At 44.1% G+C, this 23432-nt stretch overlaps 1 protein-coding gene across 6 annotated transcripts in view; it reads right to left on the bottom strand.

Annotated features, from left to right (window-relative positions):
• NRG1 (neuregulin 1) overlaps nt 1-18218 on the bottom strand; it is a 1118472-nt gene extending 1100254 nt beyond the window's left edge. For 4 of the 6 annotated variants that reach the window (XM_040490193.1, XM_040490192.1, XM_040490194.1 and 1 more), the window contains exon 1: nt 17369-18211. In XM_040490193.1, coding sequence (XP_040346127.1) covers nt 17369-18104 — 736 coding nt within the window. In that variant the 5' untranslated portion in view covers nt 18105-18211. Of the gene's footprint in view, nt 1-17368 lie in introns of all 6 variants that reach the window. The other 2 variants (XM_040490200.1, XM_040490199.1) reach the window with 2 other exon arrangements.
• Between the last annotated feature and the right edge of the window lie 5214 nt (nt 18219-23432).

The following is a 23432-nucleotide window of genomic DNA, read 5'->3' as shown; positions in this document are numbered from 1 at the left end:
TCCCAAGGTCACAAGTGACACAGGGAAATCTAGAAGCCAAGGCCACATCCTTAAGCAGTATGCTATGTACACTTCAGGCTCCAGCTCTTACCCTACTGGACCTCACCATGTCCCACTCCCCTCCTGGAGAAATATTAACGTTCACGTGTGTTGTTTCCTCAATCCAACAACGAACTTATTAGCATAGACCTTTTAGAGGCACAATGTCCTCTCTGGACACACAGCTGGGCTTGTTCATTGCAGGATATTGAAGACACAGTTTTGTACAAGTAGGTCTGACTTCAATACTGTCAAAACACATCCAGTCCCCCTACCCAATCACTCACAAGTAAACTCTTTAAAGATCAACAAGAAAGTTGACTGCTAGCAACGGGTGCCCATTGTGACAGAGAGGACAAGACAGCCTCACTCAAGGGACAGTGCAACTAGCATTCTATCAGGCTGTACTGTTCTGAACCTTGTCATGCTTCTAACAGAGGAAATCAAATGACCTGAATGCAAATAAATGCCTCTCAGCAGCTGTGTGACCTTTAAAGTTCTGTAAACCTTTTTGAATCCTGGGTTAAAATGGGAATAAGATGATATATGTTGGTGTTAAGGAGCTAAAATATGTAAAAATGTTCGGCACATAATAGAAACTCAATAAGCTCTAAAACTTTTTTTTTATTTAATCTTTATTTTTGAGAGAGAGACAGAGTGTGAGCAGGGGAGGGGTAAGGGCAGAGACAGAGGGAGAGACAGAATCTGAAACAGGCTCCAGGCTCTGAGCTGTCAGCATAGAGCCCAACATGGGGCTCGAACCCACGAACTGCGAGATCATGACCTGAGCTGAAGTCGGACACCTAACCGACCGAACCACCCAGGCACCCCTAAAACTTTTAGGGAGTCTAAGGGCTCCCAAACCTAAGTCCACACCAAAATCACCTGGAGAAATTTTCAAAAATGCAGAGTCTCAGGACACACTCTCTGGACCAAATGAATTATTCTCTCCAGGAGTCTAGCCCAGAAATCTCTATATTCCAGTCTGCAAACCATTCCTGCAAACCACTGGCCTGTGCCATATCAGAGCATCTGGTCCAAAAATCCATCCATGGTTCTCCAAGATGAACTAGACTGAGAAGCTGCTAAGGTCAGAGGTTTCACAGCTTTTCTTCCTATCTTTTGGAGATTTCCTTTTCAAACTTTTCCCTGATTTCCTTTGATTTATAATGTGTGGTTTTCATAAATAGGAGTCCTAGCTTATTTACACTGTATCAGGGTTAGGAATACCCAAAGTATAAATCATCACACGAAAACACTATTATTGCACAGAAAGGAAACAAATGAAAACAGGAAATTCAAAACCATTCCTCCCATCATGGTTCACACTCCACATGCAAATATCGCTATGAACACATCAATCCAGTAGCTTACTAGGCAATAAAAAGACTATGTAGACAGGCAGGAAAAATGCATTCAGTTACTGTCAGAATAATAACTTTGCATTTCTTGACTACTGTGCATTAAAACACTCTGTCATAGCTTCAGATAAAGGTAGCTCTCTGTCAACCTAATACACGGTCCAAGGACCTTTGGACTCAAATATTTTTTTTAAATTAGATTGATAGATGTCACTTCACAAGTATTTATGTGACGATGCATTAAAATTCCCAAAGGACCTGGGTTCTACTATAGAGAGAGTACTTCGTTCTCAAGTCAACATGTCAAGAAAATTCTGAACAATTTTCCACTGAAGTGGCTTCCATGGTACATAGGAAAGACTCTTATCTAAGGGCAAACACACTAATAAAAGGGTGACCTTCAGCAACATTTTAGTAACACTGTATGTCACAATTTGATTTTTTTTAAATCATATCTTTGTATAAACTACCCGTTTCTCTCTCTCAAATAGTCATTTTTCCCAACTCCATGCCAAAAAAAAAAAAAGTCAGTTCTTAAAACAGGTTCCTGCTACCATGTTTAAACAAAAATATTAGTAAAACTCAGACTTCATAATCCAGAGGCTGGTCATAGTACTTCAGCCCACCCCTGTCTGGGCTCCCACCCTGGCAACTTGGCCAGAACTGCTTTACGAGACCTCTATGCTGCTACCAACAACACACACTTTTAAATGTGGTGTTTTGGCAGCAGTCAGCACTCCAGAGATGCTGGCTTGGGCTCTCCCTTACCCATTCTCCCAAGTGACTTTCTAGGGACTCGGACGCAGCTCATAGATTCGAACACTTCCTCCATCCTGAATCCGCTTTAGGTCTCCCTTTCACTGTCCGGCTGCTCCCTTCCTGTCACCTCTCTCTCTTCTCTGCTTCATCTTTAAAGGTGGCTCATGCTTCCTTCTGCACTCTACCCCACCTTCTACCCACTTTCGCTAAGCAAGTGTACCTACCTTCATGGAGACAGAAATCCTGTCCTTGTCCAAAACCCCACATTCATAAACCCAACCTAGACTTGCCTTGTGAGCTCCATCCAGACAGGTGCTTCCCTGGCATTTCCACTGGGATATATCAAAAACACAAGGAATTGAACACTCCTTTGCCTGCAATATTCCCCCCACCTCATTCCCTATCACACATACAACTGTTCAGGCCAGAAACCCAGGAGCCATCATCTCCAGCCCTTCTACAAGCATTCCACCTTCCTCACCAGGACTAAAAGAGACCTCCAAGGCAGTCTCAAATCTGTTTGCTTCTCTGCATCCTACTGACCCCACGCTAGAGCAAGCCCACATCCTAATCTCACTCGCAGCCCCACCTCAGCTCCCCGCATGTACTGGAGGTCCCTTCCAGCCCACTCTGTGCAACAGCCAGTTGTGATACTTTGAAAATGGAAATCTTGGGGCACCTGGGTGCCTCAGTCAGTTAAGCGTCTGACTTCAGCTCAGGACATGGTCTCACGGTTCATGAGTCTGAGCCCCGCATCCGGCTCTGGGCTGACAGCTCAGAGGCCTGGAGCCTGCTTCCATTTCTGTGTCTCCCTCTCTCTCTGTCCCTCCCCACTCACACTCTGTCTGTCTCTCTCTCTCCCTGCTCTCAAGAATAAAAAAACATTAAATTTTTTTAATAATAAAAATGGAAATCTTGTAACTCCTGGACTTAAAAATCCTGCAGTGGTTTCCCATGCTTTCAGGACAAAGTCCAGAATCCCTACAAGTCCGGAATGATTGTATTTTTCTCCTTACTTCTCAGATATCATCCTTGCCTCTTTCACATGCAGTCCCTCATCCCTGCCTCAGGAGTGGACATGACCTTCCCCCACCCCCTGCCTTCCCTACCTCACTCAGAAATGCCTCATTCTCAAGGAGTCCTTCCTGTACCTTTGTAACTAAAATGGAATTTTCTGTTATATGTTCACATAGTACCTTGTACTTTTCTCTCATAAAGCTTAGTGCAATTGTAAATATTTTTCCTACAATTCTTTGCGTAACAGTTCTTTCTACTCTTAGTGAGAAAAGAGCCAGCTAGGTCTAGTTTCATTGCCACAATCCCAGAAACAGTACAGAGACAAGCAAGTAATAGATGCCCAATAAATATTTACTGAATATGCAAATTCATCAAGTACACTCCCTGTTTTTCTTCTTCTATTAGTTACCTACATTGGCTTAGTGATCTCACGATTCTCATAATTTAAGCAACATCCTCAGGATGGCCTCTGCGACTTCTCTGACAGGTCAGGAGCACCTAAATCTAAGAGGAAAGAATAGGATTTGGGGGCTGTACAAATTGGTTGCAAAAGATATGGGTAATTTAATGATACATCTCTAATCCATTTTAATGAACACACATGCCCTCCAATTGACCTGCAGGCAAGAGATCCCTTTCAGCTCTTTAGTGACCTGGAACTCAAGAACTTGGTGCCAAGAGAAGACTGAAGAACACGACAAATGTATCATTATTCTTTATACTTTACACATAACTCTTAAACATCCTTTTTACCTTCTTAATATTTGATACAAATATTTTTCAAAAGAGCATAACAATAATATGTATGACGGAGATGCGCAAAGGACTATTTTACACAGCTTCAAAAGCGTTCATTCATTGTCTCTATTCACCTGTTACAAATTGGCTCCTTTTCCTCCTGGGCTGCACAAAGAAAGCCCAAGCATACACCCAGTTAATCATAAAATCACCAACAATTCTTACGTTCAGGAAGTAGGTGGATGATATTGGCACCTTAATCATTTTCATGGACTTTTCAATAGTATGTTAAAGAGAAATATTACTGAGTGCATAATGACAGTTATTTAGGAAGTTACTGGAAAGAGAACTACTGAAAAGTTAATAAAAGTGATTAAAAACAGTGGAAAGATTACTCTTCAATACATTTAATACACCGGGCAGGTTTAACCTAACAATTGCGCTTTTACAGGCAGCTTTATCAGCCATTTTAATTTATCCTACTAAGAAGAAATGTGCATCATGAAACCCAATTAAGTCAGCAGTGATAAAGCGTGAGAGGATTTCTCCACAGTCCCTCTATCAAAATGATTTGTTAAACACGGAGGTCTAAAAGGCATCCTAACATGCTAGTGAAAGACACAGTCAATGTGGCCTCACCCTGTGCATTTTCAATGACAGTGAATGAAACCAGACATAGTGAGCATTAAACTTCGAAGATTTATTGCAAAACTAACCTATAAAATGCTAAGTTGAGCTCAAGGAAGAGCATGTAGTTAATATGCTATTTATCTACAATACACATAGATAGCTCTTATGATCTGCTCCACACACACCTATTGGGCTATCCCACTGCAATGAGGCACAAGACAAATTTGTCCACTTTTCAGATAGCCAAGCTATTAAAAATAAAATAACCGTCACAAACTGGAACCCTGCCCGTTTCAATCAATTTGGTCTGAAGTGAGGTTCAGCTACGCCCCACGTATTAGCACAGGTCTCTTTTAGAGGCAAGTAGAGACTAGAACATCTCCTGCTTTGACTACACACTAGGCAGAAATAAACTATTGCATTTGAGCCATTACATATTTGGGGTATCACTTGTTACAATAGTCAGCCTGCCCTTACAAATGCATCTACTATGAGGAGGGCAATGTTCTCCAGGGGCAAAATCCCTTAAATAAGACACAGTCCTCGTTACAGTATTTCTATTAAAAACACCATTTATTGGGGCGCCTGGGTGGCGCAGTCGGTTAAACGTCCGACTTCAGCCAGGTCACGATCTCGCGGTCCGGGAGTTTGAGCCCCGCGTCGGGCTCTGGGCTGATGGCTCGGAGCCTGGAGCCTGTTTCCGATTCTGTGTCTCCCTCTCTCTCTGCCCCTCCCCCATTCATGCTCTGTCTCTCTCTGTCCCAAAAATAAATAAAAAACGTTGAAAAAAATTTAAAAAAAAACACCATTTATTGATTTTCCTTGCTAAAAAGCAATACACGTTAATTATAAAAACTTTAGAAATCCAAATAAAATGAAGAAAATTCTAAACATCAATAATGCCAATGCCCAATTGTTCTACAGCCTTCTGTTATATAGCTTTCAGGCTTTTATTTCTCTTTAGATAGACACACAAGATTAACAGATAAGATGGATGAGGTAAACAGATGATGGATAAAAGTAATCATACACATATTATAGAATAATATACTTTTTTCGCTCGACAATATATCGGGAACAAATCTCTAAGTAATGATACTTTATTTAACCATTCTCCCACTAAAGGAAGGTAGCAAAGGTACAAAATGTAGACAGAGAGGCAGACCACTCTGGGAAAGGGAAATTATATATGCAAGTGCACAGAGCCCTCAAGCGACTCAGCAAATGGGGACGAATGCCATCGGCGTAGCACAGGGTTCCAGGCAGAAGAAGGAACCAGATAAGAATGCTTGGACAAAAGGTGAAAGGCCTTCTATGCCATTCTAAGGAGCCTGGATTTTATCCTGATGGCAAGTGAAGAGCCTCATGCAATGGTGCAGTATGGTCTTTTCCGCATCAGAAAGATCACTCCAGCAACGCCAGAGAGAGTGAATTTAAGAAGGGGAGAATCCATGAGCCAAGTTAAGAGGTTGTTGCAGTAAGAATGGGAATCACTACAGAAACAATGACGTTGGGGTAGAAGAGACAAATGAGATGTTAAGGAGGCGGAATCAATGGGATCTGGTCACCAGACGGCTATGGAGCAAAAGGAGAGGCCTCCTGTTTGAAGTAACTGAGCAGACACTGATGCTCTCATACGGTGAGGGGTTACATGAATTCAGAGGGGCACCTACTACTCTGACACAGAATGAGCTGTCAATCAAGAAAGCCACTGGTAGTGATAGTACTGATTATAACAGAAGTGGTAGCAGCTTCATTATTAGCATACAGATATACACACGGACTGGCAGGGGAGATGAGGAGACATCATTTAATGTGCTTCCTATAAAGTGCCTATAGGACATTCAGGTGGATTATCTGGTAAAGAGTTGGATATATGAACCTGGAGGCGGGGGGCCCCCCCCCCAAAAAAAATTAGGGTTTGGCCTAGAGATATGGATTTGGAAACCACAATTTACAAGCAGTGTGGAATCTACTAAAGTAGATGAATTCAGCAGGGGTTCAGGGAGGCCAAAGTGAAGGAAAAATGAAACTGGACGTAGCCTGCCAGAGTCCTGCCCTGCCCTGGACGGGCCCTGTGGCACGGCCAAGGCCTCTGCCTGCAGTAATTGAAGAAGTCAAAGTGAATTATTCCTTGTTTGACAACTTGTTTCAGCATTGCTCGCTCTACTCATAAAAGGACTAGGATATATTATTTTCTTGCCCAAACCACAAGAATCATAAGCTGAGAAAGAAAGCCTCTCACCCCCACCCCACACTGACGTGGGAATGCTGACCCTACCATCACCAGGACGGCTGCCAGCCGTGGTAAACAAGCCCTCACCGCTCTGTGCCGGCCTCATGCGTTCCCACAACACAGATAATTATTAAAACCTAAAACAGTGCCAGATTTGCATTTTTTAAATAAATAAAAACTCACAACGAAACACTTTGACTCTTCTCTTTTCATTTTATAGAAACAAATGGCTGAACTTTCTTCTCAAAGTTTACAGTTGTGGATTCATCTTTTTTTTTTTTAATTTTTTTTTCAACGTTTATTTATTTTTGGGACAGAGAGAGACAGAGCATGAACGGGGGAGGGGCAGAGAGAGAGGGAGACACAGAATCGGAAACAGGCTCCAGGCTCTGAGCCATCAGCCCAGAGCCTGACGCAGGGCTCGAACTCACGGACCGCGAGATCGTGACCTGGATGAAATCGGACACTCAACCGACTGCGCCACCCAGGCGCCACTCATCTCTTAATCACCCTTTATAATTTCAAAGACAGGGCTGAAGACACAATGGTATTTGCTTCTTGAAGAGAGGAAGCTCATGAACACAAGTAACTTCTATGATTTCAGAGAGCATGACACATGACAACAACACGAAAAGGCAACGGAGGTAGAAAGGTTTAGGGGAGGAAGGAGATACTTTTTCGTGAAGACTCCCTCTCATTAAGCTCTCCTACGGCCCTTTCAGATTGTCTAAACGTTTCACAATCGTTTTTCCAGGATTAGACTCCTTGGGACGATGCAAAACATGAGAGGAGAGAAAGAGAAAAGTTCCAGGGTCAGTAGCAGAAGTGCTATGTTGGTTCATTTCTTTTCTTAATAATTTTTTAACAGTTTTTTTTTCACTTTTTGAGAGACAGAGACAGAGTACAAGCAAGGGAGGGGCAGACAGCGAGGAAGACACACAATTTGAAGCAGGCTCCGGGCTCTGAGCTGTCAGCACAGAGCCCGATGCAGGGCTTGAACCCACCAACTGTGAGATCATGACCTGAGCCGAAGTCGGACACTTAACAAACCAAGCCACCCAGGCCCCTGCTGGGTCATTTCTGAACAAGGACTAGATGCACTTCGAATGAACCATGAAGAACATGGTTCTTCCCTCCCACTCTGCGTACTAGGGAGCTGGGACCCAAGGAGGGAATGTTACTTACACATAGCACACAGGTACTAAACTACAAAGCTGGAAGTGAAAAACAGTGTTCCTGACTCTGAGGCCAGGCACTTTTCAGTTGTGAATAAGCTGAGGACTTCCCTCCCCACCACCCCCATCCCCTAGGGTCTACTCACAGATACTGTGGTCTAACTGGTGAGGCAAGACTACACACAGAAAAATTGTTAACTACATCCATTTTTTGGTAACAACAATAACATAAGGGAAATTTGCGATGGCACCATGCATAAAGCTTGTAGTGGAAAGGTGCTCTGTGTCCAAAGACTACAGTGAGTGTTTCTGACAGGATCATTACTGGGACTGTCATAGAGGCAGTAGGATATGACCTGTCCCTTAAAGGAGACAGAAGATCCACAGACAGAAATGAGGGAAGACACAGATCCAGGCAGAAGAAATGGCCTATGTAAAAACAGCAGTGGGAAAGTGTGTGGCCTGTTCATGGAGCAATTAGACTGGATAAAAACATTTATACAGTAAAACTGAAAAAGATTAGGCTTGGTCTGGAGTAAGGAAGACAGGCAATACCAGCATCTAAAGTTAACTATGGTGGATCCACTGAAAGTTTCTGAGCAAAGAGAGGTCCAATAAAAGGAGTACTTTAGAAATACTCACTGTCCAGAGAGCTTCGGTGGCTCAGTCAGTTAAGCATCTGACTTCAGCTCAGGTCATGATCTTGTGGTTCATGTGTTTGAGCCCCACATCGAGCTATATGCTGACAGCTCACAGCCTGGAACCGGTTTTGGATTCTGTGTCTCCCTCTCCCTCTACCCCTCCCCTGCTCATGCTCTCTCCCTCTTTCTCTCATAAATAAATGTTAGAAAAAAATTTCAGAAATACTCATCCTCCAGTGCAGTGTTTAACAGAAGGCAATCTGGAGCAGTGGACAGAACAGAGGCAAGGAAATGGTGGCGGTGGGGGGGAGAGTATGTAAATTTAATGAATGATTAAAATCAAAGATTCTGATACTCATCCAAAGATGATAAGCCACCTTTCTAGACCATGTTGATAGCATATGAAGAAAAATACAATATTCTTATGGTGACCAAAGGCCAAGTCTACTTTTTTTTTATTTTATTAATGTTTTTATTTATTTTTGAGAGAGGGAAAGAGAGACACAAAGCAAGTGGGGAAGAGGCAGAGAGAGAGGGAGACACAGAATCCAAAGCAGGCTCCAGGCTCTGAGCTGTCAGCACAGAGCTGGACATGGGGCTTGAACTCACGAGCTGTGAGATCACGACCTGAGCTGAAGTCAGACGCTTAACCGAGCCACGCAGGCACCCTTGGCCAAATCTACTGTTTAATTCTTGTATTGGTTTTTACTAAGCCATTATCTGCTGTAATTTAGTTACTGGGTGGCTGCAATTCAGGAACCTAAATGCTGGGTAAATTAAGAGTTGAACAAATAAACACCTCTGTTTTCTGAGCACTTTCGTTTCTTATTAATGACAGTGTAATAATTAGAGGCACGAACACGGAACAGAAAACAATATAAAAACTGTTCCCCACCACTTCACACCCATTAGGTTGGCTGTTATCAAACCATAAAAAAATAAAACATGTTAGAACATGGAGAAATCAGAACCCTGTGTGGGAAAGGGAAATGGTGTAGCTACTGTGGAAAACGGTACAGTAGTTCCTCAAAAAAAAAAAAAAGAAAGAAAGAAAGAAACCTAGACTTACCATAATCCAGCAATTCCACTTCCGGCACATGCCCAAAAGAAAGGAAAACCAGGTCTTGAGCAGATATTTGTACATTCATAGAAGTTTTATTCCCAATAGCCAAAAGGTAGAAGCAACTTGAATGTCCGCTGACAAATGAATGGATAAACAAAATGTGGTCTATATGTGCAATGGAATATTCAGCCTTAAAAAGCAATGACACTCTGACCCATTAAAACACAGATGAACCTTACCGACGTTATGCCAAATAAAACAAGCCAGTCACAAAAATGCAAAAACTGTAGGATTCCACTCTTATGAGGTACCTAGAATAATCAAATTCACGGAGACAGAAATTGGAATGGTAGCTGGCAGGGGTTGGAGAAGGGAATAGAGAGTTATTATTTAATGGGTATGGAGTTTTGGTCGGGGAAGATAACATGACAAGAGATAGATGGTGGTAATGGTTGCCCAACAATGTCAATACCTAATGCAACTGAACTTAAAAACGGTTAAGGTGGTAAATTCTATGTTACTACAATTGGGGGCGGGGGGGAAACACCAGAATTAGACTACAGTCCAAAATGCTAGCATTTTTCATAAAATTCCTGCTCCAGTGAAAGAAAAGTTGCTAGTGATCCTGAGAACAGGGGTGAGCAATCTCAGTGGACGGGAAAGAAGACAACGGAAGAAACTGCATCTCAGAGGTGTCCGGGCTGGCAAAGAAGAGCCTGTGAAATTTCAAAGCTGTGGCCCTTCTGTGCTGATGACATGACAAAGAGCACCCCCACTCAGCAGAACATCTCCACCCTGGCAGTCCCCAAAGAGCCTTGACTGCCAGGATCACCTCCCAAGGGCGAAGTCTAATGACAAATTCTATTGGAAGCAAACACAGCCATCCTTCTCCTCAGTAGATAGCTGCCATGAACTGTGCAGAGGTGCGGCCAGGATGCTCCCTGCAGTGGAGGAAAATGCTGCCACTGCATCTGCGGCTTCACTGATAACACATCATGGCCCATGGTGTCTCCAGGGCCAACAGAGACAGTGACGGAAAAGGATCTCATTATTCATCTAAGCCCAAGTGGATATGTGCCCTTCCACCTGCAGTCTGTCCAAGAGCTGATGAGATGTCAAAAACAAGGGGGGGGGGGGCAGTGAAAAGAAAGTCATCTCTTTTTTATTGCTTCTTAGGGATATAAGCAGCGCCTTTCCATCTTCAGTTACAAGAACTGAACTTCTATTGCTCAGATGGTTAAACACCTGTTGGGGGAGATCAAGGAAGAACATACAATTTCTGAGTACTGAGATTTAGTACCCAAAATGAGTTGGAATGATGTGGGAGTGGGTTGGCTCAAAACACTAACTATTCAAAAATCTCTTCTGTGCTTCTAAGTCTTTACAATGCAGGGCATTTTTACCCAGCTGGAGCTATAGGCCACACAGAATAAATATTATCAAGAAATAATTGAGAGGGAAAAGTTTACGAGATTAAACAGCCTTTTTCTGAAGCCCAAAAGTTGATGCAGAGGTGGGCCCTGGGTGGTGAGAGGAAGCAATGGTGTCCTGGTAGGATATAGCTCTAATTGCTATTTCCTCTGAATATGCAGCTCACCAAATAAGAGACCTGAAGGAAAAGGAAAAAACAAAAAACAAAAAGCAAAAGCAAAACAAAAACGCTTCTCTCAAAATTTAACCTTGAACAACGATTGCTACTACCCAACAAGCTGGGGTGCTTCTGTCATGTATTCATTTAATTATTTAACAGGTATTTAATCTACACAGAACCACCAAGCAGTATGTGTCTATCAAAGAGGGGAAAAAGATACAAACTCACCTGAGTGGCAGTTATGACCACATGGTTTTAGTCAGCCCCTCAATTTTTTAGCTTTCTTTGCCTCAATGGCAATTCCCAGGCTAGAGACAAACACTTGGGATGATAGTATTACTGCTGTGAGCTTTCCAAATTTAGCAAAGCATACAATGCCTCACGTCTCTTATCACGCCCCCTCCATGTCCTGAGCTCCCAGATGTGCCCACTACCAAGACTCGAATGCCCTTGTCAAGAATGTCCCCTTGTGCTGGGCTCAGCTCAGCTCACATATTTTGGCAGAGCAAAGAGAAAAGAAACAATTCCCTCCCCCAGGTTGTCTTGGCCCAGCATTACCTCCTAAATCTGGCTACCAGCTCCGGAATCATGCACCACTCTGAGCTGTTTTCTTCCAGCACAGTGGGGCAGATATCCAAAGCCAGAGCCTTGGGCTTTAGGAGAAAAACTTCTGAAATTGAGATACAGGGCAGATTACCATCTGTGCCCTCATGAGATAGACGATGAGCCTATCAGACTCGGAAGGACCATCTACATTCACAGTATTGTGATCTAAGATCTCCATTTTCTGACATATTTGGACCTAGACAGCGGAAGTCCGAGGTGTCAAGAGAAGGCTAATCATTGTAATGATGAACAGCAGTCCTATACTTCAGTTTCTCACAGACTAGGATCCACTCATAAGCCTCATTGTTTACCTAAAGCCTTCCTTTGCAGTTTCCTCACACAGCAAAGAGAGGAAGGGAATATACATATGGAGTCTGAGGTAAGACCTAGTAGGATGGTCTCCCATGTATCATCCAAGCTGTGGGTAAACTAAATTTCTATTTGTTTGTTTGGTTATTATGAAAAGCAAGATTAAAAATTTTACTAGGTCCTAATGGGGAGAACTCAGGTTAGGACATAGTTTGCAAGGAAACTGCTTTCGATAAGGAAAAATATCCTGGTTCTCTTAAAGACCAAAAAAATAGCGTAAATTACCATCTATGTATCTCTCTGTAGGATTCCTTGATGGCAAATCTAAGGTGGGGAAATTTTTTTTCCCCTAAACATTGGATCTATGCCAAACAGAGATGAGTCAACCCATTTCAAGCCTTCAACTTCACCAAAATTTCTTTTATTTTATCTACTTTAACCTGTAAGGATCATTTGGGGACAGAGAGCCAGGAGGCAAGCCTTCAGAAAGAGGCTTGCTTCAAGCACACCATGGCACTAAACAATATGAAAACACAACCTCTCAACTAGCACTTACCTCAAATGAGTAAGAGACTGAAGTCTGTATTCTGTAAATTCTCAAATAACTTCAGATTTAAAAGTACGGCAGAATGTATCACTCATCAGTTGTTCCGTGGTACAAAGTGACTGATATTTGGGGGAGTGGCTAGGTCATATGATCGCTCATAATGTTACTTTAATTTTAACTTAAGTTTTATGATAACATAAGAGCACAGAGTAACACGTGCATGCACACGTTCAGAGCATTCCTATTTGGATGGGAAACTGTCCACAAAGGTCATTTCTGTTATTTAAGAATATGAACATTCAAAAGGAGTCCTCACTTTCTCATGAAAACTTTGACTAAGGCATGTTACGCTATTGCTTTTGGCAACAAACTACATGAGTCATAGGAACCCTAATTTTTTACCTTCTGTTTTCATCATATACTTTTCATTCTTTACTTTCAATGAATGTAATGGTTAATGAACCCTACCACCATTTTTCATCATATGCTTTTTGTTTTCATTATCATTCATTTATATAAGGCTAATCAAAATATTCACTAAGACCTATCTGTACAGATATGCTTTTCAAAACATTTAAGCATATCAAAGACAACCAAACCAAAAACCTAAGTATTACTAAGTACTAAGGGCAGATGAGAGTTGAAAGGTCTTTGGACATCTGGTTAATTCATAAATTGTCACTGAAATTTAAAAATACATATTAAAAGAGGTTATGTTTATAATTAAGAAAAAGATAACAAGAAGAAAACAGGCCCTGGAGCAAAGAAGATTCCCGGAACAATGAATAGATTACATCTGACAAGGGCACTAACCTGCCCAATCACGTCTTTTGCTCTCATTTGCTAGAAATATACAGGCCAGTGGAAGGACGGTGCAGTGTGCAGCCCCCTCAGTGCTGTGTAAGCTTCCCAGTCTTACCTAATACATCAAGACCTATGGTACAACTTTTCCTAGACCCCAAGGACTTGCAGATCTCCTGCAATGAAGGGGAACTACCCCCTAGTGCTTGTAAAATATCCTACTTCAGATGTTTACATTCTCCTTTTAAGACATTATTATTCCAAGGAGCTGTTTTTCCAAATGACCAATCTTGGGCTCATTTTTTTAATCATAAATATAAATATATGTACGGTTTGTCTACTCAACAGAAAAGTGTTTTAGGTATAGATTTTTAACAGTAAGATTTATATAGCTGACAGAGCAGTCAAAAGGACTCAGGAAATTAGATTTACATGTAGATTTATGAAATACAAGCAGTCAAGCTGTATCTGTTCCTACTGTTACTTACTTAATATAGCTTTTAGTAAGAATTATTTTCTTCAGTGGTGGCTGGAGAATCCCTGCAGCGTTTGTCATTTTCGTAACACCATAAGGTCAGCTCACTTTCTTAAATAGTTACTGAGGATATTAGAAAAAACAAGTGCCATTTCTCATAAATATGTGATAAACCTGCTTATGTTATCAATATATTCCAGTATTACAGCATAGACCGAATATCTACATTGGAGTATAAGATGATGATGCACAAATCTTGCATGCCCCAATAACATCCATAGATGTTATTCAACATCAGTATTTTGGACATCATTTTCTGCCTAGAATCACTGCAATGCCTTGAAAACTAAAATCGTAGTGCGTCACATGATGATTTGTTTGAATAACAGAAATTTAAATGAACAGCAAATTATTTTGCATTCCAATTAATATAAAACCTAATAATATTTCTTAGCTTGTTCGGTGAGCAAGAGAAAAAGCAAAGACTGGGAAGTGTTTAAGCAACTACAAGAAGTGTATGTAATTTATACAAACTTCAAATGCAAAGCAAACAAGCTATGAGATTCTGTGTTGTCTTCTAAAATACACTAAGCAGTTGTTTCAGAAGACCCATCTTTCAAGAAAAGAACTTGTTATACAGACACTGCTCAGGAGTTTATCTCAGATGGGTAAAAAAGAAAAAAGAAAAAATAATTCAGGGGAGACTTCTATCAGCTCAACCCTAAAGCTAATCTGTTGCATGTGTGGTTTCTACACTAGTAAGCAACTTGTAGGAAACAACACTGCAGCTGAGCACATGAGAGCTGGAAACTGTTCCCCGGGATATGATATCACAAAATGACTTTGCTATATTCCCTCTCCAGCCTGGCATCATGGCTCAGGCAGCAACACAACCGTCACGCCCCCAGGGCAGCTTCATGTGGTTAGATAAGAACCCCCTGCTCCATCACTCTCCCTGAAATCTTCTCACCAGAAGCACACAGAACCAGCTCAACCAGGACAAATCAGCCCCTCTTCTCTCTGTATGTGTCTTTTTTTTTTTTTTTCCAGTTGGTGTTCCTTTGCCTGGTAAGTTCTGAATGACACGGTTAACAGAAACCACCCAACGGGGTGAACTCCCAAGTTTTCATACACTCACACACTTTTAAACCCAATATTCCAGTATGGATTTCCCCAGTTTACATTCTCTAAAATAAAATAGCTCATAGTATTTACTTTTATCTCACAATAGTACAATAACTACCACGTTGATAAAAACACAAGAGAAACTTTTAGCATAATTCCCGTCAGGCTTTAGCTAAACCTGTTAGTTAAGGTTTCATGCAACAGCCACAACCTCGAAGTACCTGACACTAAAATCACCACACACAATAATTACACAAACCTGGAGCTGTAACTTCATGATTTCTTAATCTACTCAATTATACACAGGGAGATTTCCAGTTCATTTTAAAAACCTGCTTTGCTTCGCATGACACAATTTCCTATGTAATTCCTTTGACAAACAAAAGAGGAAAACTACCTTCCTGAAGGTCTTCCCCCTTAGAAGCACAAAAACAGAACGGTATTTCTCCAGACAACATGAATATTCCATTTCTAAACATCCTCGGGATGCTTGGAAGAACTTTATCCCTGAAGTCTGACGTTTATTTCTAGTCAAAACACAAAACACCATTGCTAATCCAGTAACACACCCCCAATCCTAGGCATCACTGCCAACTACGATCCCTTTTATATCAATTTCCACCATGTATAGTAAATGATTCACAACTCGTGATTTGGGGTAAATGCAAAATCCTTTCTGAATTACATAGAATAAAGCACGTGAAAATTGGACAATGGTATGGCTTAAAAGGTTTTGTTTCAGATTCTAGACCAGAGTAACATATACTGCAGTACAATGGTGTTGAGCTTTTGTGTTCCCTAATAAGACAGCTCCCAGCAGAGCGTTTCCCATGTTTTACAGTGACATCTATCAGCCAGACCCGGGGAATCCCAACGTCACTCAGCTTTCTTCAGCACCACTGTCTGAGAACAGCTTCTGTCCACAGAGTGGTGCAATCTTAGCAGGTCTGGCGCACAAAGTGCATTGTTAAAATAAGGAAATGGTGGATGAGCAAGGCTCTTTCCTGTCATTAAAACCAAATTGTTAGGTATTAATTAACTGCAAGATATAAGCACCACAAATGCCAGCCAGAAATTTAAGTAATTGGCTATCATCAGATACAAATTTAAGAGAACTGACTTAGTTTGCATCTAAGGCAGACTGAGCCTGGCATGGTGCTGACTTTTGTAAAAATTCAATTAACCCAACCATCTATTAGGCAGATACATAAAGACACAGGGAAAAAGCTACTGTGCATGTTAGAATCTGCGATGTGTAATCATGTTAATTTATGGTTTGAGAAGATACCCTGCTACGCTTTAGTGATTGTATGGTAATCAGAAAATTATACAGATATTTCCAACCTAGAAATTATTTTGTGAATGGCATAAATGCAACACTACCTCAGAAATGTAATCAGATTATCGGTTAATTTCTCAGACCTGATCATATGAAGGAGACCGGAAAACAATACTTTCCAACGGGAAAATGGGGGAAAAAGATCTGGGAAATCGATTGCTAAACTTGGCTTCCCAAATTCTTCTTCAGGGCCTACACGTGAAGCTCCTTAACTACGCTCATCTGTTCTGATTCACTGAGATGCCAAAACACACTGCAAACCAAAATATTGTAAAAACGAAAATTCTTGAGAGGACGTCACCAAAAATACCCCCCCACACACACACAACTTTATATTTCTCACAAACACCTATTCCCGAGGTACAGACTGCACCTATCTGTTGGACACGGAGTTGGCCAAAAACTCTGCCCCATTTCTAGAGACATGTCGGCGCTGTGTCCTTTCCTTACGAGGGCTCCCACAGACACAAACCCCTGACCATCTGCACACTCAAGACTCCAAATGAAGGAAAGGCGTGAAAATCCTGTCGGACTCACCCTTCCTCCTTCAAAGGAAAAGCCCCCACACGGCGGCCCATACCTCACCAGCACCTCCTAACCAAGTTCAACGACGCACTCGCAAGAAAGCAGCCGGCCCATTTCCACGCTACTCGGCAAGGAAACCCCAAGGGATTAAAAAGTTTCAGGCGGCCCCCACCGAGGACCAAACTTGGACTCTCACCAATGGCAAAGCCTAGAATCCAGGTAACTGGAGAAGGCGCTGCCTGTGGAATCCAATCCGCGAAACCTTCTCTGAGAATCACTTAGGAGTCCGCAATCCCGAAACTCAACTCCCGAGCCCGCGTGTGCTGGGCAGCCGTCGGGCCCGCGACCTCCCCGCCCGGCCGGAGCGCGCCCCGAGGGGCGAGGAACTTACCGCACCGCTTGCACAGCACCCGGCTGACCTCCTTCTTGAGGTTCCGGCCCGTCTCGAGAGGGGGGAAAGAGGCTCGGAAGGCGGCCGGCGCGCGGCTGCTGCTGTTGGCATCGGGCTCCATGAAGAAGATGTACCTGCTGTCCTCCTTGAGCCTCCCGCAGGAGGGGAAAGCGGGGTGACCCCAGGCCCCCAGGCGCACGGTGAGCAACGAGTCCTTCTTCAAGCCCCCGGCTTTCACCGCCCACACCTGGTGCACCTTCACCAGATAGGGCGCCTCCTCGTCTCCGGGCTCGCCCGCGCCGGGCGCCGGGGCGCTGGGCCAGGAGGGCACGGTCCCGTTGGCGGTGGGCAGCGGGTCCGGGGCGGGCGGCCCCAGCGCTCCCGGGCCGGCGGCTGGCGGCTCGCGCTCGCCTCCCCACGCCCCTGCCTCGCCCGCCGCCGCCGCCTTCCTGTCGAGTGCCCCCTGCTGCCGCCGCGGCGGCTGCACCTTTCCCTCGATCACCACCGCGGCGCGCTGAGCCAGCTCCTGCACCGAGCCCACGCTGGGCGGGGACGAGTAGCACACCGAGGCCCCCGCGGGAGCCGCCTCGTCGCCGGCGGCCGCCCCCGGCCCCAGGGCCGCGGTCCACAGCAGCAGCAGCGGCAGCAGCGGCGGCGGCGAGCGGGCGGCAGAGCCCGGGCGCGGGGCCCGGGGGCCGGCACTCCCGGAGCGGCGCGGGGAGCGTCGCCATCTCATGGTGTGAGGTGCGTGCGGGCTCCTGGCTGTCGGTTCGGACTCTGCCTCGCTCTCTCGCGCTGCCTCCCTTTTCCTCTCCTCCTGCCCCCCCCCCACACCCCCCCCCCCCCCCCCCCCCCCCCCCCTTTTATTTATTTATTGGGGGGGGGTGTAGGAGAGTTGTTTATGGGAGGAGGAGGAGGAGGAGGAGGGAGGGAGAGGTGGGTGGAACCACAGAAAGGCGAAGAGTTATAGGGCCAAAAAAAAAAAAAAAGCAAAATAGAAAAGGAAAGAAAAAAAAGCCGCTGCCACCGCCTCGGTTGCTGGGAGTGACAGGTCCTCCCGGCGCCGCCGCCGCGCCCGAGCCCTGCTGTCGGGGCTGCTGTCACAGGAGGAGGACGTGGAGGTGGAGGAGCTGCTCAGCGGGTAACAGTCCTTTGTGTGAAGTGATGCTGCGGCGGCTGCTGAGGCTGCGAGCGAGCGGCTGGGCGAGAGCGCGAGGCAGAGAGCCCTGGAGGCGGAGTTGCGTGCCTGGAAATCGCTGGGTGGCCGCGGCGGCGGCGGCGGCAGCGCCCTGCGCCTCGCCAGCCTGTTTACCTGTGGTGCGAACTCGGCCCGCACTTCCCTTCCCCATGCTGATTCCGGAGCCCGGCCCGCGAGTTTGTCCTCCGCGGTCTCGCCTGCCCTGCGCGCCTCCTCCCTCGCGGGCGCCCCGACTGCTGCAATGAGAGGCCGGGCGGCAAAGAGGCTGCAGTCCGAGTGGGCTGCGGAGATTTACTGGGGAGCGAGAGGTGACGCTTCAGTAATCGGGGACCTGTTAGCCGGCGCAGGACGCCCGACCGCGGTGGGAAGGGGGGGGGGGGGAGCATGGCGGGCGGGCAAGGAAGAGGGGGACACGGGAGATGCGGGTCCTCATGTCAGAAAAGTTTTGGGTGAACTATATACTTAAGAGTCAAAAGGGAGCAACATGTTCACCGGAGACCAGCAGCAATTAAAGCAACTTTATATCACGCTCGCTGTCCTGCCACCGAGCACACCCACAGTGAGCATTTCAGGTATGAGGCCTCTGTCCCTGGATCCTTGAGTGACACTTGAGTCTTGATTACCCTTGCCTTTTCGTCGGGCGAAATCCTTGGTTCCCCATGATCTTACGACCTGTGTGATCCTGCTGATAGGAGCCAGATTTGAATAAAATAGTTGCTCAATAAGGCCATTTTGTATAGTTTATGGCTCCTCGTCAACTAGTCCGTTTTGTTACATGATTGAAATGAAAGATGCTTCTGTGAGTGCTGAAACAGAAATTTCAAACATCTGTAGGTTACATATTCCATCTGAATACCACCCTCCCCAACTTGACCCTACTCCCACCCCCTCCCCCACTCTGCCCCCTACCCTGTCCCGCCAAACTTGAGCTATTTTTAAAACAAGAATCCATCCCCCAGGGCTGTTCTTTTCAAACACCCACCACTTTACAGAAAGAGAACACATTTTCAGCATTTAAAAGAAAATATTTCCTCTTCTGCCTTTTTAAGGTGAAAAATATAGTCAATGACCTGGTAAAGCTGAGTTGAAGTTGTTATCCAATGGCCAATAAATCCACATGGTGAGAATCTAAGATTTTAAAAGAACTCTTTGTAATATCCTTTACTGTAGGATTCTACAAATTGCTTCTAGCAGCTTATCAAATGTGTGCCGCTTAAGTTATATTTTGTATAAAAATGATAGATTATGAGCCACAAATAATTCCCTCCCCCCTTGGCATGATATAGTTGGCTAGAAAACAGTTTGTCACTCCCTCAAAGTCCAGCTCAGAAGGACAGCGTTCCGATGCTCATTGTGTGTTTCAACTATGGGGATTCCTATCATGCCCTGATGGTGTGCTTCAAGAGAAGATCCCCATGTAGCAACATAATAGTGCAGGTCTGGCCTCCAGTACATGTTCTCTTTAGCGCTGGTATTCCCACCGATTTATTGAAAGAAAGTGATCAGACATCCAGTCCCCGACCCGGCATCTTCACTTTGCTTTGACCTGACCTCACACACTGCTGGCTCTCGGCGGCGTTTTGGGAGTTGGAACTTGAGCCTAGCACACTTTCTCTCATCCTCTCCACCTTCCACACCTTATACCAGTTATCTACTGGGGTATGACCAACGACTCCAAAATCTGTTGGCCTAAAACAACATACGTATATTTAGCTCAGGACTCTGCAGATTGCTACTTTGGAATCAGGCAGGGGGATCCTTCTGTTCTCAGCTGGGCTCCCTGAAGGCTTGGCGGAGGGCTGATTAGTCTCAGATGGCCTCAGTTGAGACAGCTCACCTCTTGAAGAATGTGGTCTCTTTCCTTCAACAGGCTTAGCCTGGGTTTGTTCGTGGCAGCTGGACATGTTCCAAGAGAGTGGCCATTAGCATACAAGCAAGGCCTCTTGAGGACTCTGCTCAGAACTGACCTCTGGTCACTGCCACCCTAAAAGCCAGTTCAAATCCCAGGAGTGGAGGGGTAAATTCTCTTAACGCGAGGGGCTGAAAACTTCCATCGCCAAGGGGCAAAGAGAGACTGAAAGGAAAAGAATCGTCATTTTTGCAAACAATCCTCCATAGACAATAAGCTTCCTTTAAGGGCCACCTGTCCTCTGAAGCCTTTCTTAAATACTACATACTCAGGGTGACTGCTCCCCCTGCGTTCATTCTCAGTCTGTCCCAGGCCTCCTCATTTGATCTCCTTCCTTTATTGAGCCCACATGTTTCAGTTTTACTCCCAGGTCACCAACTAGATTGCAAGCTTGTTAAAAAACAGCCATGTTTTCCCTATTCCCCTATTTTAACCCGGTTTTGGGCACGTATTAAGTAAGCACTCGATAAATGTCAGCTGATTAATCACGGACTGGTGGTAATGTGATTACCACACATTACCCCATACTACCCCAGCGCTGTCACAGGGAGTTGGAACTCCAGGCAATAAAAACAACAATAAAAATTTAAAGCACTGACTTACAGTCATTAAATTGAACAGATCCCCCCTCTTAGTACTTTACAAAGCATTTTATGTGTGATTAAAAATAAGCTGCTTATGTTTGGAGTTTTGTTTTAAATGCATTTTTAAAAAAGCCTTTACCTTACTCCCACATTTTCTTCTACTCCTCTCTCAGCTAAGTGGTGTTAAGGGGTAACTCTTGTGGATATTTTTTTGTGGAACAGTAGGCCTTCTTGGAACAGTTCAGTGATAATAATTATTTGCTTATGTATTTCATTTCAATTTTGGTATCCAAGTCCTCATTTTTGAGGGCAACCATACACTGAAGGGACATTACCCTTTTTTTGTCCTTATTTTAAAATGAAAGGAAAAAGGCATTTCTACTATGATTAACATAAGCTTGAAAAAAAAAGTACGAATAGGGGCACCTGGGTGGCTCAGTGGGTTAATCATCCCACTTCAGTTTAGGTCATGAGCTCATGGTTCATGAGTTTGAGCCCCACATCGGCCTCTGTGCTGACAACTCAGCCTGGATCCTGCTTCAGATTCTCTGTCTCCCTCTCTCTCTTGCCCTTCCCCTGATCATGCTCTGTCTCTCTCAGAAGTAAACATTTTTAAAAAAATTTTTTTAAAGAAAAAAGGTATGAGTAATTGTTCAGTGTATTTAAGTGCTTCTCAGAAAAGGGACAATTTAATTTGTCCACACCAACGTTTAAAAAAAAAAAAAAAAGGAAAAAAACTCATTCTCAGGAACATCCAAAAACCAGGGTTCTTAAATGTTAGTGTGCATCCAAATCACTTGTGTATGAAAATATGCAGACTTCTGGGCCCCATCCCAGAGTTTCTGATGCAGTAGTTCTGGGGTGAAGCCCAAGATTCTGCATTTCTAACAAGTTTCCAGGTGATACTGATATTGCTGGTGGGGAGACCACATTTTACGAACTACAGCTCAAAACTTTAAATTTATAAACTTCAGTAGACACAGCATAATAATGCTGTAAACATACTCAGGCATTGTATTCAAATATTCAGTGTCCCCTCCACCATGAATTTTTCTCATCTCAACTTTGAGATGAGAAAATGTGAGTTACCTCCTTGGTTATTAGAGACTGATGCCTTTTGGCAGATCTATTCTGACTAGTTAAGGAGGCACAGATGAGCACATATTGACAGTAAAAGTGTGTGCTTCTTGAGGACTTGACTTGGAACCAAAAGAAAACTAGGACTCAGAACAGTTGTCATCATGTTACCTAGGAATATTTTGTCTGCTCAACTAAAGAAAGAACATACAGGGGTACCTGGGTGGCTCAGTGGGTTAAGCATCTGACTTCAGCTCAGGGGATCGTGAGTTCAAGTTCCGCGTCAGGTTCTGTGCTGGCCACTCAGAACCTGGAGCCTGCTTCGGATTCTCTGTCTCCCTCTCTCTCTCTCCCCCACTTGCACTCTGTCTCTGTCAAAAATGAATAAACATTTAAAATTTTAAAAAGAAAGAAATAACAGACAAAATTATGCAGGCAGATGTGAAATACTAGTTTTACTCGTTTCGAAAATCCAAAAAGAAAGTCCACAGGGCAGTCGCAAACTGAAAAGGTTTTCTCACCCCCAGCACTTTCCACCTGATTAAATACTTCTAAATGGTGGCTATTGAAGGGGCAGCAGGAAGTCCACAGAGGCACTGATATCTACTTTATCATCATTGACCAACAGCACACAGAGTGCACACCTCCACCATAAATCAAGAAACAACTATACTCTGGTGCTAAAGTCCTGAATTTGCAGCCTCCCAAAGAAGCTTCGCTTGCTTAGCAGCCTGTCTTGGAACAGAAACAGGGTCCAGAACAATGTAGACACAATTAACAATAAGCTTGAGAGAACAGCAAATCAAAAGAAATGGTGAATTATAGACCCATGGAAGCCACCCATGAGAAGCAATGTGGCAAAATGTCTCTACTGAAGAGAGGCTAGAAAGTTAAGGAGGCTTCATTAAATACCAGCTGCAATATGAGTCTTCAAGAACCGGGCCTTTGAGTCACCGGCAGTAGGGTGCCCTAGTCACCTCTATACTCTCGCCCATCCACCGACCCATATATTTAATTACATAATTTTAAAACAGCAAAACTACGTGGCATAAGCAGGAATATAGACATGAAAGGTGCCAGCTCTGAAGAAAGTCCTCTAATTTGCATACTTTGGTCTGACATAAAATCCTGTAGATTTCACGTATTTCAGCCCAACTGAGAGGGAAGAAAAGAGAATGAAACCAAGAGTGTTTTCTGATAGCTTTTTTTTGGGGGGGGGGTGGATTTAAGACACCTTTGAACTTTACGTCAGGTATGGCAATCCAGACATCCCATTTCGGTTCACGTCCATACCCC

Source organism: Herpailurus yagouaroundi, unplaced genomic scaffold (assembly GCF_014898765.1).
Source record: "Herpailurus yagouaroundi ecotype Mexico unplaced genomic scaffold, PumYag 181, whole genome shotgun sequence".
Classification (NCBI taxonomy): Eukaryota; Metazoa; Chordata; class Mammalia; order Carnivora; family Felidae; genus Herpailurus; species Herpailurus yagouaroundi.
The sequence above is the reverse complement of the archived record's forward strand: the minus strand, read 5'-3'. Positions and strand labels throughout refer to the sequence as shown.